This window comes from Ictidomys tridecemlineatus, chromosome 5 (assembly GCF_052094955.1).
Source record: "Ictidomys tridecemlineatus isolate mIctTri1 chromosome 5, mIctTri1.hap1, whole genome shotgun sequence".
Classification (NCBI taxonomy): Eukaryota; Metazoa; Chordata; class Mammalia; order Rodentia; family Sciuridae; genus Ictidomys; species Ictidomys tridecemlineatus.
In genome coordinates this window covers 123,538,217-123,565,415 of record NC_135481.1, presented here as the reverse complement: position 1 = coordinate 123,565,415, position 27,199 = coordinate 123,538,217, and the positions used below count along the sequence as shown (strand labels likewise).

At 55.8% G+C, this 27,199-nt stretch overlaps 1 protein-coding gene and 1 long non-coding RNA gene across 5 annotated transcripts; one reads left to right on the top strand and one right to left on the bottom strand.

Moving 5' to 3' along the window:
• The first annotated feature begins 6,629 nt into the window (after positions 1–6,629).
• LOC144377579 (uncharacterized) lies at positions 6,630–7,907 on the top strand. The gene is made up of 2 exons (XR_013438571.1): positions 6,630–6,871; positions 7,309–7,907. It is a non-coding gene; the product is annotated as an uncharacterized LOC144377579 (long non-coding RNA).
• Positions 7,908–16,747: 8,840 nt separating this feature from the next.
• Zbtb42 (zinc finger and BTB domain containing 42) lies at positions 16,748–20,941 on the bottom strand. Of its 4 annotated transcripts, none has more exons than XM_078051041.1 (2): positions 18,906–20,941; positions 16,748–18,287 (listed from the first exon to the last, which is right to left on the bottom strand). In XM_078051041.1, exon 1 carries the CDS (start codon positions 20,181–20,183, stop codon positions 18,927–18,929), a length of 1,257 nt encoding a protein of 418 aa, XP_077907167.1. In that variant the 5' UTR covers positions 20,184–20,941; the 3' UTR covers positions 16,748–18,287; positions 18,906–18,926. The 4 variants fall into 4 exon arrangements, with proteins under 4 accessions (XP_077907167.1, XP_077907166.1, XP_077907165.1 ...); XM_078051040.1 differs by having other exon boundaries at positions 16,748–20,200; positions 20,691–20,936; XM_078051039.1 differs by having other exon boundaries at positions 16,748–20,363; positions 20,691–20,934.
• Positions 20,942–27,199: the final 6,258 nt, after the last annotated feature.

The following is a 27,199-nucleotide window of genomic DNA, read 5'->3' as shown; positions in this document are numbered from 1 at the left end:
CGTGGACTAATGCCAAGGCAACAAAGTCACTGCTTCCCACTGCTCTGTGGTGGCCTTAACAAGCCCTTATCTCCTGTCCAAGGGAAGGAGGTGAATAAGGTCCAGGCACTGGATCTAACTGGGCAGGCTGAAGAACTGCAGAGCTGGCTACATGTGTGGCCACAGCAAGCCCTCAGGCTGTGGACAGGACTGCTCAGGATGGATGGGGACATCCACACTGGACCTCCCTCTTGGTTGCCCAGTAGGGGCCCGCCTGCCTTCCTCAGACCCCTCCTCCCCTCCGCTGCTGCCCTCTGCACTGGGCCTCACCTGTGCGGAGCGGCCATGCAGACTGGTTGCTGCCAGGAGGGTTACACCAGGAAAGGCTATGGGAGATGGGGTCAGGTCCTGGTGCTCAGGGCAGCACTCATGCAGACGTGGATTTAACCTTGCCCTGGGGCAGCAAGGAGTGACCCAAGAGTTAGCTTGGCTGGTGGGTGGAGCAGAAGCTCGACCTTTGACCCTAGGTAGGTAATGAAATACCCTCACCCAGTTCCCCCCAGTCAGTTCATAGACCCAGAGCCTCACGGGCAGGGAGGCTGGGCCCTGGAGAAGGGGAACTGCAGAGGGGTTCAAGAGTCCACTGTGAGGATTCCACCTCTTGGGTCCTCTTCTTCCTCCGGGAGAAGTCTTTTCTGCTGTCCTTTAATAAACTTCTAATTTCTACTCTGACCTTGCCTCGGCGTGCTTTTCTGGTGTTATTCTTCAACATTCGGGAAGCAAGGACTCGTCACCGGCCAACAGTGGTAACATATTGGAGGTCCAAGACCGAGATTCTACACCGAGGTAAGTGCAAGCACCCCATGTCTGTTTGAGGTGCATCTTTCTCTTTCTATCTGGAGGGTAAGGTGGGCACCTGATGGCTACTTAAACGCAATGAGTGCAGCCGCCACTCTTCAAGACTCGGGTGAGAGGTTTCCTGGCCTAGGCAGCTCTCAATCACCCTTTCAATACAGAGCAGGCATGTTGGGTTCTGCCAAAGCCACTTCCAACTTTTCTGTCTGGGCCCGGAGAGCAATTGGCGTCAGTACACAGTGTCCCGAATCCCCATCTGCCTCGGATGCGTGGAGGTGGAGGAAGGAGTTTGGAACAACTGCGGAATTCCAGTCTGGGCTACACTCAGACGATTCCTAAGGTCCTTTCTCTTGAGCCCCCTCCTGACAGCCCTCAGGGGTATCTAGGGTGATTGGTAGATGAATGGCACTGTGGGAAAGCCCCAATCACATTTGCCTCCATATGGGCTACGCAACACTCCCAACCATGCATCCATTCATCCTGGATGCTCCCCTTCCTTCGCAGGTCAGAAATGTTAGCAATTCAGGTTGCAGGACTGAGAAAGGCATGGGGTAATTAGTAAAATCTGCCCAGGTTCCCTAAGAAACCTGGGGAGATTTTTCTCTTATCTGGTCTGTCTGTTTTAAAGGTTATTATAGAGGGCTGGGGATGTGGCTCAAGTGGTAGCGCGCTCGCCTGGCATGCGTGCGGCCCAGGTTCGATCCTCAGCACCACATACCAACAAAGATGTTGTGTCTGCCGAGAACGAGAAAATAGATAAATAAATATTAAAAATTCTCTCTCACTCTCACTCTTTAAAAAAAATAAGTAAAGGTTATTATAGATTGTTTCTTGGGGATAATCTAGGCTAAATGTGGGTCTATGTTTCATTGTAACAATCTGGTATCTAAATGAGTTTGAAGCATTGCATAATCTTGCAGTTAAAAGTTGAGGTTAGGTAATTGATTAGTTTGATTTCAGATAATTCATGCCAGAGAACTTAAATACTTAGGATAGAAAATTAAAAAAACTCTACTTCCAAGTTGGCAAGTAACTCCCAATCATTTAGTTTTATTTTTTTCATCAATTTTTGAACTGGGTAGCCTGAGAAGATTTCACTAGGTGTACCAGAGCATTAATTTCGGCAAGGATAGTAAATTATGATTTGGTATCTGTTCCTCTCAGTGTGTAGGATTTAAGAAAAGAAAGTGTTGGATTGGAACGCTGATCTGGCTTATTAAAATGACATGAAATAACAACAGTCTTGGAAATTTTTAAAGCTTAATTTTGGATATACATGATAGTGTGTGGTTCTCTTTTAAAATTTTTCAGGTGATTTAATGTAACTTAATACTACTTTAGGAACTTCAGAACAAAGAAAGTGGCTTAATGATCCTGAAGGGATCTCTTCTGATGGTAGCTTTATATTATTAAGTAAGATCCTATTTTCAGTTTTGTGTGAGCAAGTTTTTCTAGTGTAGAAAGATGTAAAGGTATGAAATTTTGGGAATTGTATCTTAAACTTGTATCATAATTTTTAACATCCAAACCTGAAAATTGTGACTTATGGTTAAAATGCCTTAGGCATGAGGTTTCTGCTCAGAATTCCAGTTTTCCCAGTTCCTTCCAGACCTCAGCCAGGACTTAAGTTGAAATGCAAATAGAAGAAGCCTGGAGCTCAGTAGGAGACTGATCTGAGGCCCAAGGAAAAAAAAAGAGTAAAAGTTTCTTTATGGGAACTCAAACTAGATTAAACCAAAGAGTAAATTGTATGGCATTTACTAATTACTGGCCAGTCAATTTTTTCTTAGATTCTGTATTTTTTTTTTTTTTAGCTCATGATTTTGATCCTACAGACAAGTTAATGTTTTTCTGATAAATTCTATTTTTGATCAACTGGAGTTTTTTTTAAGCATTGCAATGAGATTTCACCTGAGAAAAAGCTGCAAGGCCTTTACTATTATGTTATGTGTTACACTTGTGTTACGTGTTGTATGTCGGTATGTCTGTATGTGTGTATGTCCATATATCATGCAGTGATATGACAATTGATAGATATATGAGGAGCGCTCATGAAAAATTTTTAAAAATGGATCCAAATATCTTTGAGTCACGTGATTCAGATGGCTCAATTTAAATTTGGTAAATACATGAAAGAAAAGATGTCTTTAAAATTAAGCTTATAAGTTTTTCTAGGTGTTCAAAAAAGGCCTTAATAAAATGTTAAATCTGCTTAAATTCAAAATTTACAAGTATTGCTTCAAAATGTGAACAGAAGGAGGTTAACAGATGAAAAAGAGAAACTAAAAGGTTCTAGGTATGGATTTAATAGAGGGAAAATGTGTTTCTGGATAAGAGTCTATATGATTAAGTAAGAGGGTTTAAGTAAGTGATATAAAGAAGGTCTGTGTAAGTTGGTTATAAGTGTAAATTTTTTAGCAAATAATCTTAAAGAAATTAAACAGCTGGTTTAACAAGTGCTGTTTTAGAGAATGTGCTATGTTATTTCTTTAAAAGCTAAACTTGGTTAATATAAAAACATCAATGTAATTGTGGTGCTATTAATGTGTTCATATCTTCCAGGTATACAAGTCGTAAGGTAGAAACTTTAGAAAGAGGATTATATCAAGCTGTGTTCTAAAGTTGTATGGTAATTTTAGGCTTAAAAGGAAAACATGTTGGAGATTTATTTATATCATTTGTGTTCTATAACTGGACTTGTTATCAATAAGTTATGTAAAGTTCTATGTTACTTTTTACACTGAGATACAATTTAAATGTATTTTTAAGTTAGTGAGAGCCTAATCTATGTAAAGGTTTTATTGCAAAATACAAGTACTTTGCTACTTTTCTACAAAAGTTTAAAAGCTTTCAGCTTTTCTTTAATTCATGTTTTAGATGTGATATTATATTGTGTTAGCTAATATTCATGTAAACTTGAGCAACAATTTATGTAGGCTTTGTAAAATGATGTTTAAAAAAGCAAAGATCAGCTTCAGAACTACAATACTTAAAATTTATAAAGAACCTCGCCTGACCTGAGATAAGGCTCTATGTCCCAACTCACTACATGTGAAAGTGACTATGAAAGAAATAGGCCAGATTTCAGTACATTTAAAGTTGTGTCCAAAAGTTAGTTTTGTAAAGGAAAAATTTCTAAGCTGATTCTAAGCTGCAAAGCCTGAGTTAAAGTGTGAAAGACCGGGCATTGTAAAGTTTCTAAACTGCAAGGCCTGGATTAAAAAGTAAAAGACTAGGTATTGTTAAAATTCCTCTGCTACCCCCAGAACCTGTAATCCCTGTAGCTGTTAGGACAATACTGGAACTGCCCAGTAAATATCCCCACTGGTTGTCTAATATTCTAAATATTCCACTGGTTGTCTAATAACCTGGGATTCTGTGTAGTATGTCACGTAGTCCTTTAGGCCCTAAAACCAATCAGTTTGAATGTGTACCCCGCTTAGAAGTGACCAATCACCTCTGCCCAGACTGTTCCCGCCAATGAATGTACTAATCGTGTCTCAGAGTTGTTGTTCAATTTTCCCGCGCCTCATGATGATTTGTTCTGATGTATGCAGAGCCCCCCGCCCTCCCCCAAAAGTGTGCTTAAGCTCTGCTTGACCTCTGCTCTGGGCTCTGGGCTGCTCTCCCTTCCTGAGTGAGCCTTGAGCCCCAGCGCGCTGGTTCAATAAACTCCCTCCTGCCAATTGCATGAAGCCAGTCTCTTGTGTGGTCTCTTTCTCCGACGCTTCGCCGGACCCTTACAGTTTTTGTCACAATTACCAGGATCTCAAACAGGGGATTACATCCCTGACAATTCTGGCAATGTGACAAATATCCTTAAAGATTTACATGCTCAGATAGAAGCCATGTCCTCAGCAACTTTTTCGTGGGAACAGTATCTTAGCTCCTGGTTCTCTGGTACTTCCTGGTGGAAAACATTGTTAGTCTTTGTCTTTGCCATCATACTCATTGGCAATTCCTGTGCTGTGGCATTTATTGCTGCATCAATCTGGTTCCAGTACTAATGAATTCTTGTTTCTCTTATAGACCACCCATCACTCAGATGGCCCTCCAGCCTATTACTTCTCATAGAGGGGGGAATGAAGCCAGATTTAAAGTTAGGTAGTCAGTGTAGTTAGGTAAATCGGGTCTAATATCAGTGAAATCTAAAATGGAAGCCATCCTGAAAATGATTCCAGGGAAACACAGGACAACTCATGGAATGTTAATGAAGTCCCCAAAAGGCCCTAGGCCAAAGTCCACCCCAAAGAAATGTTAATGGAACCCAGGAAACAGCCCCCAACAGATTGGGTGATAGCCCATCCCCAAGAAGTGATAATGAAGTCCTTCCTGCCCAGATTACTTGTTTGGCCCACCTGTGTCCCAACCCTTCCCCCTACCTTCCATCACCAAAACTATAAAAGGGGGAGACAACCGCACTTCCAGGGATTCCACCTCTTGGGTCCCCTTCTTCCTCCAGGAGAAGTCTTTTCTGCTGTCCTTTAATAAACTTCTAATTTCTACTCTGAAAAAAAAAAAAAAAGAGTTCACTGTGAAGCTCTCTCCCAGCCTGCAGGGACCAGCAGCCGCTGGCAAGGGTGACTGTGAACTGGGGAAGAATCGCCAGGTTCCCTAGGGTTGTTATGTGCTGACCCTGAACAGACACTAATCCCTGGGGACTCAGTGGGCTGCCACGGGCAGAGTGGAGGATTGCCGGGGTCAGGTGACAGGGAGCGCTTTGACCCATATCCATCCCCCGTGGATCCATGGCCCTGGACCTGTCCTGTGGTTGTCCCTCCGACTCCTGAACATACTGAGCTTAGACAAGCGTGGCAACTGGCATGGGGTCCACACGGTTCCACCATCTAGAGAGTGAGAGCAGAGAGGGCCAGAAGGGAGCTGAGCTCAATGTCACTGATGAAGACCCCGAAGACCCAGAACTGGTGATTCTCACTGCATCCTGGGGTGGCTCGATAATGGCCCCAAAGAGGTCTGCATTCTCCTCCTCCCTAGAAACTGTGAGCACATCACCTTACTTGGCAAGGTATTTTTTGGGGGGGCTACTGGGGATTGAACTCAGGGGCACTTAACCACTGAGCCTCACCCATAGCCCTGTTTTGTATTTTATTTAGAGACAGGGCCTCACAGTGCCTCAACATTGCTGAGGCTGGTTTTGAACTCCCAATCCTCCTGTCTCAGCCTTCTGAGATGCTGGGATTATCAAATAGGATCTTGAGGTGCACTGTAGTTGTCGACCTGGCAAGCATTCCCCTGCCCTTCCCAGTTAGCATAGGCAGTCAGGGAAGGCCTTCCTTTGGAGGGGCACCTGCACCACCTCTGATCTTCTTAAAACCAGGTAGGCTGTCCTGCCTTCCATCCTAGAATATAGTCCACAGGATCCTGTTTACATGGCTGGCTCCCAGAGCATCACATGGTGCAAGACAAATGTGTGCCAGCAGGGAGGAGTCTCCAGGCCTTTCAGGAGGTGATGTCCCCAGGGGTCCTGTGATCCAGAACGGAAGGCAAGTGGCTATGAAGCATGTCACCTGCTGTGGAAACTGAGGCACCACCCTGGAGCGCCACATGGGAGGGGCCCAGGGTGAACCCTCCCGTGGGTCTTGTCCTGCCACAGGGGCACCGACTAGGGGTGCTAGTGCTGCCAAGAGTGACCGTAGGTCCCTATGGTGTCCTGGCAGGAAAGCACAACCAAGACCCTGGGCATGTGCAGGGGTCACGCCCTCGTCAGCTGATGACCATTGTCCATTTGTGTTAAGACGCTGGCTTAGCCGCTGGACCCCTAAGACCTGGTCACAGGCCTGAAAGCAGCTCCGTGAGCTGCTGTGCCGTGCTGGGTGAAGCTGGCCCACACAGACATGAAATCAAACCCGCGCAGCAGCGCTCCCGTCGTCACCACGCATGAGCCAGGACCCGCTCTGCGCAGGAGCAGATGGCTCCTCTCCTGGGGCCATGGCCTGCTGCTGAGCCGCGCCTCCTCGGTGTGCCCACGGCCTCATGGAAGAGCAAAGCCAGACCTGGGCTGGGCGCGGGTCTGGAGGTAAGCTGTGTGCCAGGCCCTCGAGTGGCAGCCCTGCTGGGGTGGCTCCCAGCCACCGTGGTGGAAGGAGTCACTGGTGGTTGGAGGGGGACCCGTGGTGCAAGGTGAAGCCGGAGCCCAGTAAAGCCACCGACTGAGCGGCACCCTCACTGCGGGGCCAGGCCATGCTCTGCGGGCAAATTTTGCTGCGGTGTGTGCTGGCCTGCATCTCGCCCTGGGCTGCAACAGGAGACAAAGGCACTCAGCAGGGCTGCCCTTCCATCTGGCCCTTGCACCTCCCTCTAATCCTTTGCTGGAGAGAAAAGATGTTCACTGCTGAATCTTTCACAGAACCAGAATATCTGGTGACCTTTGTAACACCCTCCCCAGGCTTCAGCCTTGTGGTAAGTAGGGCGTTCTGTGTCACCAACTGTCACACGGTGTGAATTAACTCGCAGACAGCGTGGTGTGACCGGGAGGCGAGGCTGTGTCCATCGCCACCCTCTGGAGAAGCAAAGAAGGGGAGAGCCTGAAGGACGGAGACCCTTCCCTTCCCATTGTCCCACGGCACCTCCTTCCTCCCGGACAGCCCTGTGCCCCCAGCCCAAGAAGGGCTGGTGACCAGCCCCCTGTCTTCTTGTGGAGCTGGCTTTCTGTGGTCACCCTGGCTCCACACACTGGCTCCGGACTTGGCTGGCTGCTGTGGGACGGGCTGCCTGACCTCTGACCCCAACAGCTTGGCCAGCCAGGATGGCTGCTGGGGCCTGCTTGCCCGGGAAGCCTCTGACTACCTCCGGGGCCCCCAGGGCTCTCTCTGCTCCTGGGTCACGCCCACTGCCCCAGCGCCCTCCGCAGAGGTGGGGGCTGCCGCGGGCCTGGCCTGTGGGTCTGAGCGGGAGTGTGGGGAGGACCTGGAGACCTGCATTTCCTCCCCTCGTGGGTGCCACTCGGGCCCTTCACCGGGGACCCATATCCAGTCCGGTACTCGGGGGGCCTTTGGGTGTGAACATTTAATTTTTTTAGTAAAATATAAATAAAGGTGTTTTCTGAATTTTGAGCATATGTATTTGCCTACGTTGCTTGCCAGTTGGGATTACATTTATCTCTGTTAGATGGTTGAGGTCCGAGAACAAAATTGTGAACATAAACTGGGTGTGGTATTGCAATCTCAGCAACTCAGGAGGCTGAGGCAGGAGGATGGCAAGTTCAAGGCCAGCCTCAGCAACTTAGCAAGACCTTAAGCAGCTTAGTGAGAGCCTGTCTCACAAAGAAAAAGAAAATTTCCAAAAATAATGAAGACTATTTCAATTTTAAAAAGTAAGTAAGTAAGCAAATAAATAAATAAACAAATAAGGCTGGGGATATGGCTGAGTTCAATCCCCTATACCAAAAACACACACACAAAAAAAAAAAGAAAGAAAAAGAAAAAAAGGTAGACCTAAATGGGACAAAGGTTTATATATGTACTGAAGAGCTAAGACATCTGAATTTATTGGTATTAGAAGTGTTCACAAAGTGGCCAACATTACAATATTGCTGACTGCTAGCTCTTTTCATGTTGAGCTAACGTTTAACTTTAGTACAAAAAGAGATATTTTAAAACGTGTAAGATGAGATCTCTAGTTTTTCTCATTCCCATTTGTCACCAAATCTCAAACCTTGCGCAGAGGTTGTTAGAGCCCAGTGTGGAGGTGATCCAGCGCCATCTGCAGTCCCCCGAGGGCTGTGACTCAGGCTGTGGGGGCTGTCTGGCTGTGGAGGGCTGGAGGCACGGCCGGGTTCCTGCCTGGTGACCAACAACCGCTCTCTCCTGTGCCGACGCCTTGGATCTGGACTTAAATACATAAATCGGCCAACAAAACCTCTGCCAGCTCTGCCCTTTGCATTTGGTGCCATAGGGGTGAAAACCCCACCACTTGGGTGGCACTGCCGACGCATCACCGCCCCCATCTGTTTGCTTGGACGAAGTAGGTGCTTTGCTACCGTGTGCCCAAGCTGGGCTTGTCTGTCAGAGGACGTGTGTCTGTGGCCCCTGACACTTTTCCCCAAATCAGAAGGGCTCTGAAGGCACGCTTCAGTCTTGGTCAGTGCCCTCGACCTTGCAGACCTGCTGAGAAGCAGAGCAGCACGGTCAGGGGTGTCCGGGGCTGTGGATTCTGTTTCATTTTAAAAGTTGAAGCCAAGTGGATGCAGCCAAGGATGTCCATGCAGCTGAGGTGCCGCTGGCTGTAACCTGCCACTCTTTGCGGGAGGTGTGCTTGTGCCCCCAGGTATCCAAGTATTCTGAGATGCAGATGCCTGGGCAGGTGCTTTCCCAAGCCCGCGTCCTCCACGCCAGCACTGTTTGATTTTTAAAGGATGGGACAGGAAGACCTAAAAACAGCACAGTCAGGGCTGTCTTGGTGTCATTTAATGCTTTGTAACTGGATAAAAGTTACAAACTGAGGAAAGGCTAAACACGGGGGATGTGCTACAGGGTGTACAGGGTGGCAGGTGGCAGGAGAGTCTGACTGATTTAAGAGTTGACAGTTTAGGAACACGGAGACATTTTGCCAGCTTTTCCACAAAGAAAGGAAGGTCTGAGCTCTTGGCCCACCTACTCCTGATCAGAAGTTGCTGGGTGGTGCTGGCTGCATCCGGCCAGAGCTGTCTGGGGGTGCCGGAGAAGCCAGGCCACGTTTCCTGGGAGCACACTTTCCTCTCCACCTAAGAGTCCGTCTTCAGATGGACTCAGGAGGCAGCGCCTGAGAACCTGGTTCTCCTCGACCCCTCAACAGGCCATATTGAGGGAAGGGTCGGGGCTAGCTTCAGATGCACCAGAGAGGCGTGTTTGAAACAGCAGCAGTGTGCTTCCGTATAAAGCTCTGTATGACTGGGGGTTGGTGAAGCCAGCCTGGGTGGGGAGCTCCATCCAGAACAAGGAGACGCTGGAGGAGCTCAGGTACCACTGACACATGGCCCCGCTGGGGTGCCAGAGGCAAGCCAGACCCTGCTACTCAGCAGGGGCCCTGAGGCCAGCGCCTGCACACAGCCACAGAGGCCAGGGAGAACCGGCCCCACCACTAGTCAGGATGGCTCTGGACGCCCATCTGCTTTTAGCAGGGGACTGTGGGTTTCCCTGTTTCACTGTTTAGGTGACTTGCCTAAAAAGCAAAGATTCTATCATCTGCCTTAAAATATTTTGTTTTATCACCTTGCTCTTATTTCATAATGATCCTATTTAGCTAAATGTTTTAGAGCTTCAAGATATGTAGAATATACATATATATTTCCCCCCACAATGGTGGTCAAACCCAGGGCCTTGCACACACTAGGCAAGTGCTCTACCACTGAGCCACACCCCCAGTCCTTTGATATGCTTGACAAACTCTAAAATGAAGTCTTTTTGGTCTAGAATCAACTTTGAGATTTCAAATTCAAAAGACGTGTATGAGATCTATATTTATATAAGCACATTATTAATATATGTTCCACAGTTGGATGAAGCCCTTAGAGATTCGTTGTTTCACATGCTACCAGCCTTAATTCTGACATTTCATTACTGTCAGCTACAAAGATCCCAGCTCCTTGGCAGCTGAGAACAGCCCTCTGGGCTTCGACTTGGTCACTCTACATCTCCTGCCACTCACAGGCGTCTTTTTTTACCCTCTCTCTCTTAAGACAGTTTTTTGATAAAACTATACTCATTTTGCAAACAAATGGGCCTCTCTTTAAAGCTCTTTGGTAAAAATTGATAACAATGTTTAGAAACTGTTTCTTGGTTCAAATCTACTTTGCCAACCCAGCTTGCTTCATTCTTGTTGGCTGTTGTAAAACTGTAACTGCTTCCTGTCGAAACTCTGCAGAAGTACAGCTCCAGACAGAATGGTCTGGCTTGGTGTTCTGAGACACTGTCGTCCACAGAGCCACTTAACAGTGGCTCCAGGTAAGGGGGGCCGGAGACCCCCTCCCCCGACTCTGCTGCTGTGGCAAAAAGTATTCTCACATTGACTTCAAGTGAGTGTCACTTCCCCTTTGGTGCGGGATCCAATCAGACCAGAACCAGGACCGGCCCACCCCAACCCACCTATGGGATGAATGTGGGATACTCAAGGACAAGGAGGGAAATTGTCCAAATCCAAGGGAGTCACTTGTGTCAGCCCTACCAAAAGGTGAATCAAGCTAGGAGGTTGCCAGGAAAGGGTTCTTATGCACAATCGCCTGGTACTAGGAGCAGAAGCCCTTCCATCTGGAGCCTCTGCACTGAAAGTGGAACTCATAGCTCTGACAAGGGCCCCTTCTCCCAAAGCTCCTACTCCACTCAGTCCCACAATCCTTAGTTCCCTAGACCCCTAACCCCAGGGCCCCAGGGCCCCAGGCCCTGGTAGAAAGAGCTGGGAGGGAACTTCCTTACTCCCCATACCAAGGGTGAGTAGGTGCAAAGGCCCTGGGGCTGGGCATGTTCTGGGTCTTTGAGAGGGATGGCTCAGGCAAGCTCCTGAGCCAGGAGATGAGGACAGGGGGTATGCAGGGACTGGATCCCATGGGAAGGAGACTGGACATCCTTCACCCAAGGAGGAGCCACTGGGTCACTGGGTCGGGGTGCTCAGCCAGAAGCCGAGCACACTTGTGGCTTCACTTGCAGGAAACCAGCTGGGGGGAGCATCCAGACTCCCCGACATGCTCCTGTGAGACCAGGAGCGGCTGCAGGTGCGGCTGGATTCCTGACTGGGTTCAGAGGAGAGCCGCTTCCCTTCACATCAGGGGAGCTGGTTCCAGAGTCACTAAGAACCCAGCAAGTAAGGAGCCAGGAGAACGGAGAAAGCAGGGCAAGCACGCCCGCCGCCAGCCCTGCCCAGCCTCGCGCCCGCGCCAGCCTGGCCCAGCTCCGGGCCCAGCGGGCCTGGCTGCGGGAGGGCGTGGAGGGCGTGGAGGGACTGGCTCTGGTCAGGTGACGTGCTCATCCAAGTGACAACACCTCAGAGCCACACTGGACCCTCTGCCGCTGTTGACCAAAGGATCAGAGATGAGAATGTCCAATCAGGAAAACCACAAAGTGTCTTAGAAGTGGGTGGATCTGTAAGGTCGGAGAGGAAAACCCAGCAGGAGAATAGGCAGAGGGCCCTGCGGAGTCACCGAGGAGAAGATATCGAGTCTCATCATCAGAGAAGTGTCAATCGAAATGACGCTCAGCTACTGTTTCTTGCCTCACGGGTTTTGAAAAAACTGTGAGTTTGGTAACATTGGCAAGTTGCAGGGGAGCGGGTGCCGGGAGAGTGGAGAGAGGGCGACCTGGAGGGAGGCAGCCCGTGCCCTCCGGGGAATTAGAAGTGCCCATGTGACCTGGAAGCACACAGGGCACCCCTCACCCTGAAGCACACCGTGCAGGGGTACAGCGAGGGAGGGCCGAGGAGGGTCTGCGTGCTGGGGGCGCAGGTGCTCTAAGGGAGACCCGTGAGGCGTGGAGATGCGTCAGCACACTACCTTTTAGGGGTGACGATGGGGGATGATATTTGCTTTTATTCGCGAAAAGAAACATCGAAGTCTCCACAGAAAACCAATCACAGTGCCCCCCTGAAGGCAGGGGCGCAGAGGGGGTGGAGGTGGTGCCAGGGGGAGAGAACCCAGGCAGGAGACAAAGGGCTGGGCTGCGGCTCAGTGGTGGAGCACTTGCCTAGCAAGGGTGATGCTGGAGGTCAGATCAGCCGCCCAGAAACATCTTCTGGTCCCTTTCCAATGCGGCTGAGCCACCTGGAGACCCCCACAGCAGGGGGCGCCCCAGCTCCATACTGCGCTGTTCCCTGCTGTCATCAACCCCCAGGGGGGCTGCATGCAGTGGTCGCTCCTTGGGGTCCTAATTTGCATTTCCTGGTGACCAGGGACAGTGACTGTTTCCCCCGAGCTCATCAGCCACCTGTATATCCCTCTGGGAGGTGTCTGTGGGACCCGAGCCACACACCTGCACCCCATGGCCCTGCTCCCGTGGCAGGGCAGAGCCCTCTCCTGCCTGGCTCTCGCTGGGAGCTGGAGCTGGCCTTGTGCGGCCGACCTCGCCCTGCTGTGTTTGGAGGTGGGACCTGGAGAGGTGATCAAGGTAAAATGGGCCGCACTGATCCAATGTGACGGGGGTCCTTGTCAGAACAGGAGGCCAGGGTGCCAAGGAACAAGCCTGGCAAGCCGGGCAAGGCCTCCGTGGGAGCCCTCCTGCCAACACTTGGACGGACTCCAGCCTCCAGGGCCATGGGCCTGTCCAGGTCGCCCTGCCTGTGGCCCCTTGTCAGGTGAGAAGTGGACACATATTTCCCTCGCTCTAGGGTCTAGTTCAGAAAGGCAAGTCCTGGATGCCTAGGTCCACGGAGTCTCTCAGGGGTCATTTGGGGCTTGGGCCAGAGCTGGGTGCGTGGGCCTGCCTTGATGCCCCGTCACCATGACCTGGGGTCTCAGGTGGCCCTGGGCCCCCAGACCACCTCTGCTCACCCGGCAGCTCCACAGGAGTGTGTTCCGCCACTGCCAGCCTGGAGCCTGGGACGGCCTCAGCCACCCAGCCATTGCCACAGCTGCAGGAGAGAGGGCGTGGCAGACGTGAGCGAGCGACTCCCTAAGGGGTGGGTCTCTCCAGGCAGGCCAGCAGCAACAGTCCTCCAACAGCAGCCTCCACAAGCCCTGCGGAGCAGACCCAGGAGACCACCGCTCTGGGAGGGCCTTGCTGCCCATCTCCTCAGCCTGGGCCCCACTCTGACCTGTGAGGGCCTGCAGGGTGCTGGGCAGGGGCCATCCTTCATGCCCTGTGAGCTCACGGGCATTCCCCCTCCACTGACCCCACTTACAGGTGAGGACACGGAGGCGGGAAACAGGAAGTAGCATGGTGGCTGGACACACAGGTGGCCCTGCATGCCACAGGAGCTGCCATGACCAGCAGGCCCCTGCCAGGTGTGTGCCAGGAGGTGACAGTGGCTATCCACAAGGGGAGGCACAGGCCTGCTTCACGGGGCTGAGGACCTCCTTTGCTCAGTACAGGGTGGTGGGGTGCGAGGGACAGGTACAGAGCTGCTGAACAGACTCCTGGAACCTGAAAGCGGAGGGAGTGCAAATCCTGTGGCCCCACAAGGTGAGGAGGGTGGTCACTCCTCTCTTCAGCCGCTCCCCAGTTTGAAGATACACAGAACAACTTCCTTAGCTTGCAGGCTGGCCCAGAGTCGGGGACTCATCCACAGAGCTGGGGGCTATGGCCTGAGGTGGAGGTAGTGGTGGTGATAATGCTGTTGTTGGTGGTGATGATGGCAGTGGTGGTAATGATGAGTGGTGGTGGCAGCCATGGTGGTGGTGGTGATGGAGGTGTGGTGATGAAGAGGTGGGTGGTGGTGCTAGTGTGATGGTGCTGGGGGTGGAGATGACAGCAGATGTACTGGCAGTGATGGAAGTAGTAATGGAGCTGGCAGAGGTGATGGTGGAGGTGATGGAAGTGGTGGAGGTGGTGGTGGTGAAGGTACAGTGATGGTGATAGGGGTGGAGGTGATGGTGGTATTGATGGTGGAGGTGATGCAGGAGGCAGAAGTGATGGTGGTGGTGGTGAAAGTTATGGAAGTGAAGGTTGAGGTGGTGGTGGTGGTGGAAGTGTTGGAAGTAGTGGTGGAGATGGTGGTGGTAGAAATGGGAGTGAAGGTAGTGATGGTGGTGGTAGTGAAGATGGTGGAGGTTGAGGTTGAGGTTGGGGGTGTGGAGGTGGAGGTGATGGAGGTATTGGTAGTGATGGAGATGATGGTGGTAGTGGTAAAGGTGATGGAGGTGGAGGTGATAGAGGTGGAGGTTGAAGTGGAGAAGGTGGAAGTGATGGTGGTGGTAGTGAAAATGGAAGTCAAGGTAGAGGTGGTGGTAGTGGTTACGGAGGTGAAGGTATTCATGATGGAGGTGATGGGGGTGAAGGTGATAGGATGGAGGTGGTGGTGGTGGTAATGGATATGATGAAGGTATTGATGATGCTGCCGGAGCTGATGGTGGCAGAGGTAGAGGACATGGAAGTGGAGGTGATGGTCATACTGGTGACGAGAAGATGGGACTGAGTGGGGAGGAGAGATGCTATGGAAGACCAGGGCAGAGGTCCAGAGGGCTTGGTGTCCACGCCACAGTGCTTCCGAAGGTCAGGTGTGGAACCATATCTGCACCCTGTGTATTTGCTCTAGGTTCCTTGGGTGTCTGTAGAACCACCCTGTGCCAGGGAAGGATTTGGTGCCATTTACAAATTGGAAAAGGCAGAGACCAGATGTACTTGGAGCACCCTTCAGCTCCACCCCAGGGCCGGGGGCTGAGGAAGCAGAGAAGGAAGGGTTGGCCCCCAGAGCTCCCTGCTGCACACCTGCAAGGCTTCCCAGGGCTGCAGCCATTGCTGTGCCATGTGCCACCCTGGTTCACCCCAAAGCTGCGTCTGTTCAGTGACTCCTTACTCTGATGCACCTTGGCCCTGGTCTGGTCCCGGCCTGGTGCCTGTCTCTATGTGATCCCCACAGAGGCTCCTGACAGGCCACCTCTGCATTCCTCTGGCCTTGTTCCTGCTGCCCTGCAGAGCCAGTGTCTCAGTGGAGGCCCCAGGTCTTTGACAGCTTTGTGTCCCTGTACCCCCCACATTTCTGGAAGAAAGGGAAGTCCTGAATTTGCTACCACGGTCACTGCTAGGCCCCTTCACTGCCTCAGTTTACATCCAGCCAACGGGTCAGGCTGCATGGCCTCCAGGGAGGGGCTAGGAGGCCTGCACTGCCCTGAAATGGACAGCAGCTATGGAGGAGGCTCCGGTGGTGAGCTGGGTGTGAGCTCCGCTTGGCAGAGCTGAGCAGGCCAGAGGGGCCCTGGGAAGCCCCCACCCCAGGGGACAGAGGCTGCCTCCTCCCTGCCCAGTTTCATGGCAAATGCTTCCTCCACCCCCCCCCCCCGGGAAGGCCTGGGCTGAGTCACGGCCCAACTGGGAACATGAGAGGGCCTCCCTGCAGGACAGTGGCTTGGGTCCAGACTGGGGGGTGTCGGGGGGGGTGCAGAGAGCAGGGCAGACCACCTCCCAGGAGCAAGGTTTGCATCTGGGGTCAGAACTGGGAACGCCATGGGAGTGGGCCCTTCTCGTACCAGCTCAGCTGGCCCTCTGGGGATCCTTTAACAAGCCATGACCCCCACCCCGCCCAGAGCTTGGGCTCCATTCTGGCTTTTCCCAAACAGAGTGGGCTGCTCTGCAGAGCCAGTGTCTGGGCAGGCCACAGCTAGTACATATGGAGGCCGCCCTGTTCCACCTCCCCTGGGCTTAGTAAGGGAGGCAAAGCCCTTGGGGAGGACTCAGGGACTCTTGTAGGCAGCTTAACGCCTGGTGGGGTGGGAGGTGCTGGGACTGCCCACCGGGTCAGCAGTCCAGAGCCAGCCTGGCTCGAGGCTCCACAGAGCTCGGTGCCTCCCAAGGGGCCAAGCAGCCCAGCCACCCCTTGGGGCCTGTCCTCTGAGGCAGTCCCACCCTGAGGAGGTGCAAATGAGTCATGAGGCAGGAGGCAGGAAAGCAAAGGCTGGTTGGGGAAAGAGGGGGCCAGGGAGTTGGGAGAAGGACCTGGAGCCCAGAAGCAGGAAGTCTCAGATCCAAGGCTGAGGCCTGTCTAGCCACCTGCCAGCGGCTGCAGGTTTCCTCGGGGGTGGGGGGGGGGCCTGGCTTCCCACCTGATGCCACCATCCCAGCCTGTATCCAGTCCCTCCCTGCCCAGCTCCGCCTCCCGTCCTCAGTCGGGAGCAAACCTGGGGAAAGACAGCAGGACACGTGTCCCACCAGATAGGAGCACACGGTGGCATCTGGGACAGAGCCCCCAGAGTGCCCACCACCCATTGGCACCCAGCCCAGCTCACCAGTGCCCATCCCTCCTGCCCTTCTCATCCCCAGAAATGATCATGGCCATGTTCACCTGCATTGGGTTTTATTCCACTGTCACTGTGACACCATGATGCCATGAAAATGGAAAACAGCACTCATCTCCACGACAGGCACATGCTGGCCACAGCAGGGACCTGCAAACAAAACCTCCCAGCCAAGCGCCCAGAAGGAAGAGCCGTCCTGCAGGGGTGCCCTCCTATCCCTCTGGGGAAGAGCAGCAGGGTGCCCATGGCAGGTGGCTGGGCTGGCCCTGGGCCCCTCACCCAGTGCTCCATGTGCCTGGTCCACACTGTAGCACATGAGTAGGGTTCAGATGTGGATATGTACACGTGCACATCACCTGACTGCCGGCTGCAGATCAAACCCACCCCTTCTCTTTACACCAGCTTCCCAGTAACTGCACAGAGGACAAGGACTCCAGTGTTGGTGACTCAGGGCAGGCTTCCCTGCCCCAGGAGAGCTCTCAGGGAAACCAGCAAGGCAGCAGTTTTCCTGCTCTGGTGGAGGAGCAGCTGGTTATTGGCAGGGCTGCTGGCTAGACCTAGCCCTGCCAGGTATTGGACTTACCAAATGCACACACATGTGCATGCACACACATGCCCATGCACACGGCAACTCCAGGTCATGGGCACAGCACAGCACAAAGTCCCCCAGCCCTTCTAGAGGTTGGTGGCGGGAGCCAAGATCATCAGAAGCTGGTTTCTCGTCTCCCAGTTCTCTCCAGACTGCAGCCAGCCCACAGTGCAGGGAGTCTATGGCATGACTGAGAGGCACTGGCCTCCAGGCCAGCAGCGGACACAGCAGGAGAGGCCAGACCCTGCAGGGAGGTGATCTATGATCTGTCCACCCTCTGAGAAGGCCAGCTGTCATTTCACTGTAGAGCAGGCAGACGAATAAATACAACATCAAGTGTTATCAGGAGAAGAAACAATAACTTAGACTTAGCTAGACTCCGTGCCACTTCCAATCCCAGCAGAAGCAGCCCAGTGGTCTGGGGAAAGCCAGATGTCCGGCAGCTCTGCCACCTGCTGGCCTGAGGCCAGAGTCACTGTGGCACTGCCCCACCCACTTGTTGCAACCCTTGAGGTTCTGGCTACAAGATTCCCTTGGTGAGTAGGTGGGTGAAGCAGCTCGACCCTGAACAACTGCAAATGCAGGGGTAGGGCAGAGGGTAGGGCAGGGGTGGCCCTTCACATTCAAGGCCAGCAGCCATGGCGGGTGGAGGGTGCTACGGCTCCAGCCCACAAGATGCCTGCCTCCCCTTCCATGTGACGGCCGTTCCTGCCATGCCCCACGGGGAAAGGGGGCTCTGCAAACACTGTTCCTGCTGAAGCAGGGCAGCCGTCGACCATGTGCTCAGTAACCACAGCTCCGGGGAGACCCTTCCCTCGGAGGAAAGCAACCCTTATCCCAGCAGTGCCTCCAACACACAGAGCTTGGCTCCTGTAGTGACTGCCACTGTCAGCTCCCTCGTCACCCCAGGGCTGCAAGGAGGCACCCTGTGTGGTTCTCAGGCCTCCTTCCCTCTGGCAGACATCTGGTAGTCGTAGGAGGCTCTTTCTGGATCTAAAGAGAATCCATTTCAAAATTTCTACTTTCTCTGTCCAAAGTTACAGTGTGGTCAGTGCCACACGCTCTGAAATTCACTCTGTGACAATAACTCCGATAACTGACAATAACACTCAGCTTTAGTAGGCTCCCTGGCTGCCCCAGGGCCCCTGTAGGGCTCACCCCCTGGGATACCAGCTCTACCCAGGCAGTCCCTGCTGGCACTCCCCAGGAGTGACCTGTCCTCTGAACGCCCTGCTGTGGACTCACTGACCTTTCTGATACACAAGTCATTCCCCTACCATGGCACCAGGCTCACGAGGACACCTCTGAGCATGCCAGAGGGTTGTCTCAAAGTACCAAGACACAGGACCCCTGAGCCGCCTCACACCAAGGAGCCCAGGCCCAAGCATGTGCCAGTCAACACCTCTGGGACATGGCTGGAGGGGTCTGGTGGGGCACAACTGCAGGGAATAACCACAGGGGCAGGGGAATGGAGGTGGTGGGCGCTTGGAAGGAGGAAGGCTATGAGCCACCCGCCTGCTCCAGAGCCGGCAGCCTTGGGCCTCACCTGTCCAGACTCTGACTCCATTTCCGTCCCACCTGGAAGGGCCCTGCCCCTTTTCTCCCACTGACCTCAGGGCCCCAGGGGATGCATCACACCAGCAGGGACTTGACAAGGCCACAGTGGAACTTGCGGACATGGCGGTATAGGTCCCCAGACTGCGTGAAACGGCGCTCACACCAGCTGCAGGCGTGTGGCTTCTCGCGGGTGTGGACCACGGCATGCCGGCTCAGGTTGTGGGAGTACTGGAAACTCTTGCCGCACTGCACACACGTGTAGGGTTTCTCCCCCGAGTGTGTCCGCTCATGCCTCTTCAGGGTGTACGTGCATGAGAAGGTCTTGCTGCAGAGTGTGCACGTGGGCACAGCGCTGTCGGGTGAGAACCGGGCCCGGGCACTATCCCGCTCACGGAAGTGAGCACTGAGATGCAGCTGGAGTGCATGGGCACTGGGGAACAGCTTGCAGCACAGTGGGCAGATGCAGAGATGCCCCCCAGGGCCCAGCTCCTCCATGCCCACCACCCGCTCAGCATCCTGCTCGAGCTCCTGGCTGCCTGCCCCAAGGATGGGCAGCGGCTCCAAGTCCACCGCCAGATCCCGGGCTGCAGGAACGCTGGCTGGCTGTGGCGGGATGCAGGGGTTCTGAAGGACACTTCTATCTTCCTGTTCAGGCAGTGAATTCTGCTCCTCCTTCACCAGTGGTTGGGCCCCTTGCTGCATCCGGCTGCGGAGGGGTGTCTGTAGGATGCAGGGTGGATGGACTGGCTCCTGTCTTGGGCCAGGCTTCAAGGACAGGTCCAGGGCCCCCTCTGACTGTCCTAGGGCCTGCCAAGGAGGAGGCCCAGTTGCAGCTTTGATCCCTACTCTAGGAAGCTTGGCCTTCTGGGCAGCTGGGCAGACATCAGGGGTCCATGCAGACAGGGGACATGGTGGCCTGCCAGGAAGCTCTGCCCCAGGCGCAGGGGTCTGCAGGTCCAGTTCCCGGTCCTTCTCCTTGAGCCTGCCCTTGCAGACCTTTACAATGTCATACATGTGCAGGTAGCTGGCTGCAGCCAGCACGTCTTCCACAGGCAGGCTGCACAGGTCCAGGCGGCCCTCATACATGAAGTCCAGCAGACGGCCAAAGGCGGGCGCCGTCACGATGTCGCCGTTGAGCCGCACCGTGTCGCGGCTGCCTGCCGGCAGGTCCCTGTAGAAGAGATGGAAGTAGACGCTGCAAGCTGCCAGCACCGCGCGGTGGGCAGGGAAGCGCGCGTCGCCCACCAGCACGGTGCAGTCGCACAGGAAGCCCAGTTCGCGCTGCTGCCTCAGGCGGCCCAGCAGCCGGCCGCCGTGCTCTGGGAACTCCATGCTGCCGCCGTCATCACCTGGGCACAAACGGGACGCCTGTCAGCGCGCCTGGCGACACCGCAGCCACCGGTCGCTCCTGGGCAGCCCGACAAGATCTTCTTTCCCGGTGCAAGCGGCGCGGAAAGTGCCGCGCGGGAGTGACGCGCGCAACCGCCAGCCCGAGCCTCTCTGGGCACCTGCCTGGAGCAGGAAAAACTCGATCGAAAGTAAATAGAAGCCACACCGCCGCGGGGGCGGGGCCCAGAGCGCGCTCTGAGGGGCCCCCGGCGCGAACCTGTGTGAGTCCCCGGCCCTGAACTTCACTCTGGGACGCCCGCCCGTCCGCCAGGTCCCTCAACGCCAGAGTCGCCGGGCCGCCCCCTCCGCCCCGCGCCTCTGCGCAGCTTCCAGCTGCCGCCCAGTCCTCCAGCTGCTGCCACCGCCGCCGGCCCCATTTATGGCAGCGCGGCCGCGGGAAGCCGGCCGGTGGCAGGGCAGGCGGAGCCGGGAGCCCGTCCCCGAGCTCACCTCCACCGCCTGCGCTGCTCTCCGGTCGCTGCCCGCGCTGCGCGCCCTCCCGGTGCGGCCCGACGCGCACGGAGCTACGGACAGCGTACCCCGGCGGGGAGGGCGCGGGGACGGGAGGGCGCCGGGCGGGGCGCTCTCCAACTTGGCCGGCCCGGCACCGCCCGCCGCTCGCCCCGCCCCGAGAGCGAAACTCTGGGCGGGGGCTGGAGGGGGCGGGCCGAGGCGACTTCCCGGAGCGGCGGAACCGCTGAGGTCACCTCGCCACCCTTCCCTGTCGGCCCCACCGGGCGGGTCCCGCGCGCAGTCAGCTAGGGCGCTGCGGTGGAAGGGGGTGCGGGACACCGCGGGGCGTGTGGGAGGGAGAATGGGGGGCTCTCTCGCGATACTTGCAGCCTCGGTCTCCGCGTTCCCCCTGGGGTCCCCACTGCACTACTCTGCAAAGGGACCCTTTCGGGGTGCCCACTTTTTCTCTTGGCCCGCGCTTGGGCACTGAGGGCACAGCCGGGACCCGGGCCTCAGGCCACCTAGAGGAGGCACTGGCTTTGGAGCTGGCGAGGGGCGCAGGAGGCAGATCATAAATCCTGAAAAGATGACATCCCCTTCTTCCTAGGAAGCTTCCCTTTAAGTTAATTTCCCCTACTTCCAAGCGCTGAGCAGGATCTCGATCCCACTGTAACCTAGCTCAGGGGATTCCTCGTCCTTACCCTAGACTGGAGGCCAGGCGAGCTCAGCTATGGGTTGGATGCATAGAACTGGGTACCTCTGGGGAGACAGGGTGGGACATGAACAGGCCACAACGACAAGCAGAGCCAGGGCAGGCAGGAAAGTGCTCAAAGAGGAGAGACTTGGAGAGGGAAAGCAGGGTCCAAGGGTGAGAGGAGGCACCTGGTTCTTGTTGGAGAAGGTATAGCCTGGCAGCAATGGAGTTGTGTGTGTGTGTGGGGGGGTTGAGTCCCTCTCCTGCAGAGGGCTGTACTTCTGGCTGGTCAGCTTCTCTCAGGGACATGGTCTAAAGGGACTCTGGGCAGTGCCTAGTTCAGCTTCAGGGCCCCATTAATCAGATGCTCTTATTTGTCCTTCTTTTAGGTGAGGGAGGGCAGGAGCTGTGCCTAGGGACACACAGCAGGTGCTGCCGCTGAACCGGAGTCCAATCCAAGCAGACTCATTTGGAATTCCCAGCCTGTAATGCCCAGGCAGCCCAGGCAGCCCAGGGGTGGAGGGCACAGAGCAAAGTGGGCACAACCAGGGCTGGTGGAGGGTGGATGTGGAAGGATGCCTTCAGTGGGGATGAGGTGGCACTGGGAGAGGGCCTGGAGTACAAAGGTCAGGGTCTCCACCAGGTATCCAAGCAGGATGGACAGAGGCTATCTGTGGGATAGGGAAAATGGGGCGCCCCCAACTTTTCTCCTCAGGCATGGGGGGAGGGCATAGTGATGGAGTGTGAGATGGAAGAACTCCTGGCTGGTGGGGGTGGGCAGGAGCTCCAGAGTCTTGTTCAAACCTGGAAGATTGGGGGCTTGAGGGGATGCCAGAGGCGCTGGAGTCCACTGAAGCCAGGATCTAGAGCATAAGAGAAGGAAAGTCCTAGAAAATTATTCCTTGTTTATTTATTTGAACTTCAAATTTGATCAGATGTCCTGCATTTTTATTTCCTAAATCTGCAACTGCAGCTTGGAACCCTGGTATCACACTGCACCAAGCCACCAAGACCAGTTTAGGGGCAAGAGAGCCCTGCCCTCTCAGAAGACCCCTTCCTGAAGACAGCCACTCTCTCCCTCCATTTGCTTGAGTATTTCTACCACCACCCTGCCCAGCAGGAGCAGCTGAGCTTGGGGTGTGCCCAGGTCTGACCTTCTGCAGGACCACCTAAGTCAAAGCTCCCCCAGCCTGGCACAGGCCTTAACTGCATGACACTGAAGATCCTCATCTGCAAAGCAGGAAGCAGAACACATGCAGGGGACTTCGCGAAAGCTAACTGCAGATCCTGGCCACAGCAAGGTCTCGGAGCCTCTGCAGTGCTGGTCACTCAGGTTCTGGAATGTTCTCCCCCAAAGAGCCCTTTACTGGCTCCTCTTCATTCCTATCTCTGCTCAGAGATCACCTCCTTAGCGTGGTCTTCCCTGACCCTTCCGACCCTGAGGTCACTTTCCACTCCTGCTTGGCCTTCTCCAGGGTGCTCCCTGGGCAGTGTGGTCAGGTGCATCCCTTCCCGTGTCAGAGCCCAGGTTGCTGTGTCCACTGCCGGGTGCATGGATGGGCACAGAGGGGTGTTCAGTGTCAAGTAGCCGTGCCCAGCTCCTCCATGGCAGCTATCTAGCAGTATCTTCTCAGACTGGACACTGCTGTGCTCTGCCTCCAGAACCAAGAGATAGCAGTGCAGAGATGGTCAAAAGGAGGCTTGCAATACCAGGATGGCCTGCCCAACTAGGGATAGGCCAGAGAAGAGGAGGGGACAGTGGCAAGAAGGCCCTACACCTCTTAGGTCAGAAGATCTAACTTCAAGTACCCCCTGCTTGCCCTGTGCTGAAAGACAGGCTGGTCTAGGCAGCACTGAGTTGGTGCTGGGGACCATGCTGGGTCTCAGGTACAGAGATGACAGGACACCACCACAGAGCCCTAGTTGGGGTGACAGTGGTGTGGGCAGTACCTCTCCAGACTCAGGCCAACCATCTGGTCTAGGAGCTGCCTCAGGGCCCCGCCCTGCAGCTGCTGCTGAGACCTTGCAGCCTGTGTCCTGCCCAATGGCCAGCACAGCCTGCAGCTGCAGAAGGTGACAGGACTGGAGGTCCGTGCTCCAGGAGTGGCAGGTGGCTGCGCTCTCCAGGGGCCAGTGCCACAGTTTTTGTTGGAAACAGCTGGCTGTAGTGCACTTCAGTCAGAGCAGCAGCCAGGCTGAGCTATGGGGCTGGGTCCTCTCCTCAGCATTTGTGTTGATGGAGGAGAGAGGGATATTCCAAAGAGAGGGCTTTGCTTTCTTTCTGGGAGGTCAGAGAAGAAGGGTGGCCCTGCCACCGGGAGATCCAGGACTGGGAGGAGGGTAGACTCAGAGACAGAGGTAGGATTGGTTGCTGCATGGGTGCACAGCTCACAGCAGGCATGGGCTAACTGCCCACGCCAGACCAAGGGGCTAGAGAAGACAGGGAGGCCTTCTGGAGACCAGCCCCAGAGAGCAGAGGGAATCATAGGCTTCCACAAGAGGGCGCCCTGATGGCTCCTAGTGGCCATTTGGAGGTCAGCCTAGAGAATCAGCCCTGGGGGACCTTGTGGCCAGGGTCAACATATATTGAGTAATGGACAGATATCTAAGGCCCAGGTTCTGGGGGCATCCAGTCTGAGCAGCATACTGGGCCTCTCACTAGGCTCCCTCCAGGCAAGTCCACGTCTGGGGTTAGGCAGTCACTGGGTCAGCTGCATTGGAGAGGGAGCAGAACAGCCTCAGGGAGGAGCCACTCCCTGGTGTGCAAGGGGAGTCCTTCCCTGGGGAGGGTCCTCTGGTGCAGCCCTAGGAGGCAGGGACAGCACCCACGAGTGTTAGTGGCAAGGTGGGCTGAATCTGCCTCCTCCAGCTGAATTCTGACCTTTGAATGAAAAGTGAAAATGGCATCTCCCCAAAGACACCACTCAAGGACGAGCTCATTGGTTCCTCTGCCAAGGGTCATTATCTCCTTGGGCCTCAGGCAGGAGCAGGGTGGTGGACCCCCTGGCCAGGAGTAGGTTCTGTAATTCCCTCAGGAAACCGGATGGAACCTTTCTGCTGATTGGGTGCTGGGCTCTTCTGAGAAAGATCCTGGGCTGTCTCTGACCCCACAACCTGCCTGCAGCACACAGCTCCTCATCCAGGCATCTGAATCCAGCTTGCTGGATTGCCAGGTGGACCCCCTTCTCCCTCTGTCACCTGCAAAGGCCTCCATCTGCTTTAGTGGCTGTCAGCGCAGAGAGAAATGACTGAGTCGCCCCTTCCTACCTTTAGGACACTAGTGGCCACTCCCTCCCTGCCCCCAGTACAGGGACGTGCACACTTGGGGCACATTGTGAAAGTCAAATTAACCTCCCCCACCCCACCCAGGTCTGGATAGGGGCGCGTGGGAGCTGGGCAGAGGAGAGCCGGGTTACTTTATAAACGAGGAAACGGAGGCCCAAAAGGATGTGGCCCCGGGACAGGCCGACGGTGGCCGGCCCACTCCCGCGGCGGGCCTCCGTTACTGCCCAGCCTTGGCCGCAGGCCACCCGAGGGCCGCGCCCGTCCGCCCGCCGCACTCGCCGGGCGCGCTCCGCCCTGGCCGACGGCCGCGCGCTGGGGGCGCCCGGGGCGGCGGAGGCGGATGTGGGCGGCGGCTCGGGCGCGGGGCGGGCGCGGGGCGGGGAGAGGGCGGGCCGGCGGCGGCGGCGGCGGTGGCTCAGGACCGAGGCGGCGGGCGGCCGGCCCAGCGCAGCCAGCGCGCCCGGAGAACGGGAGCAGGCGGCCGCGAGCGAGCAGCGCGCACCGGCGGCACCGCGGCGCCTCGCGAGGCCCGGCCAGCAGCGCCCGCCCCGCCGCGACCCCAGCCGGCCCCGCCCAGCGCCGGCCCGCGGGATGCGGAGCGGCGGGCGCCGGAGGCCGCGGCCCGGCTAGGCCCCGCTCGCCCGCACGCGGCGGCCCGGTGAGTGCCCGCGCCGCGCCCGATCTGCCCCGCGGCGGGGCCGCTTTGTTCCCGGCAGGGCCGCGGCGCGGGCGGGCCGCGGCGGCCGAGCAGGAAGTGGCCGAGCGTCGGCCTGGGCGTGGGGCGCGAGGCGCGGGGCGCAGGCTGGCCGCTCTGGAGGCCCGCGCGGAGCGCGGGGTGCCGTCCGCCCGCCAGGCCGCCCCTTGACCTTGGCAGCTGCGCCGCCGCGAGGGGCCCGCGCCGGGAGAGGAGCGCTTCGGGGCGCGGGGGCCCGGGAGGCGGCGGCAGAAAGGGTGGTTGGGGGCCGGGAGAAGGCTCGCCCCGGGCGGCCTGCAAGCCTGGGGAGGACCTGGGAGGGAGACCTTGTTCCCCGTGGACAAAAAGTTGTCTGTGGGGGCAGGGTGCCCAGGTTAGCCCACAAAGGACTGCTGGCCCTCTGGGCCCGGAACTGCTTCCTGCCCTGGGTGGGTTCTGGAGGCCTGGAGCCACTGGGGCTTGCCCCAGGGATTTGGGATCCTGGGCCAGCTGGTGGACATGTCCCGTGGGACTGATTCCTGATTTGGGCCATGGTAAGCTGGTGGACTAAGGCCTATGCTCTGTGGCCAGATCCCCACCCCCTGTCCATTCCTGGGCCCCCATGGCCTGGTTGCAGAGGGTCAGTCTTGCCTGCAGAGCCCCTCACCCAAGTGAAGGGCGGGGCATGTTGATGGGGCCCCAGCCTAACATGCCACTCACAGACCTGTCCTGGGAGGGAGCTCTTCAGAGCCTTGTGTTTCTATAAATGCTGTGACTTCAGTAATAATAGCAACAATATGCCCTCATGGTGAGGCGCGTGCCACAGAGCCCAGAGGCAGGGTCCCTGCGGAGGCCATGCCTCTGATTTGGTGTGGACACTTCTGTGTGCATGGATATATTTTTACATACATCTCTGGACAGCTGTCTGACTGTCAGTAGCAGGCCTCAGGCCTGGCGCGTGAGGTGGGGGACATCGGAGTTTTCCAGTCCAGCTCTGCCTTCAGGCCACGCCCAGAGATCCCCCTGTGGGCCCTTGCTGGGCCTAGCCCTCTAGTCCTGCTTCCTGACACTCCCGCAGGACCTGCTGAGCACCTGGAGTTCCTCAGAGTTCCTCAGGGCCAGGCGTGGTCTTCCCTGTTGGGACGTTTGACACAGGCAGCAGGGCCTTCCTGCTGTGTCAAGTTAGTTTAAGACAATTAAGGCAAAGTGACTCTCAGGGGGTGCCTATCCTGTACCTCAGGAGGCCAGAGAGGTGGCCTGTGGCAGTGTCTGGGCTGCTGTGTTGGGATCCATCGCACAGTGGTCCTCAGGGGCCTCTCCTGAGCCTGTCTTTAGAGTGCCCTCCTGGAAGGCTGCTGGCAGGAAGAGTGTCCGAGCACTCTTTTCCAGGATGCCCAGAGTTGGTGACGTGGGAATGGGGCTTTGAGGGATGCCTAGGAGTTCTTCCAGCTTGGGAGCTGTGGAGAGGGCCCTGTGGGATCAATGGGCAAAGTGTACTTTGGTGATGGCTGGCTGGTAGGCCACTGCAGGGCAGGGGCTTGTTCAGTGCCCCTCCTCCCCGTCTCTGGCCTCCTGAATGCTGTAATTATGGGTCTGAAACCACCCTGCTCTGGGTGCTCCTTACTAACAGGACCATCTGAACATCTCTTTGTCCCCAAGTCCCAGTGCGGGGCCTGGCAAAACCAGAGATGCCTGGTACATGTTGGCTGAATGAATGAACCAGATTCAGAGCGGCAGGGGCTCTGTGGTTTAGGAGGGGCCTGGGGAGGTTTTCAGTCTCACCCTGGAGGGCTCAGCCGCTGCTCTCCTGGCCCTGCCTTCTCGTTTGAATTTCTGCTTTCCCAGTGGTGGGGG

What these genes read in the sequence shown, in the direction of transcription:
- Zbtb42 (XM_078051041.1), bottom strand. Translation starts at nt 20,183, where the DNA reads ATGGAGTTCCCAGAGCACGGCGGCCGGCTGCTGGGCCGCCTGAGGCAG.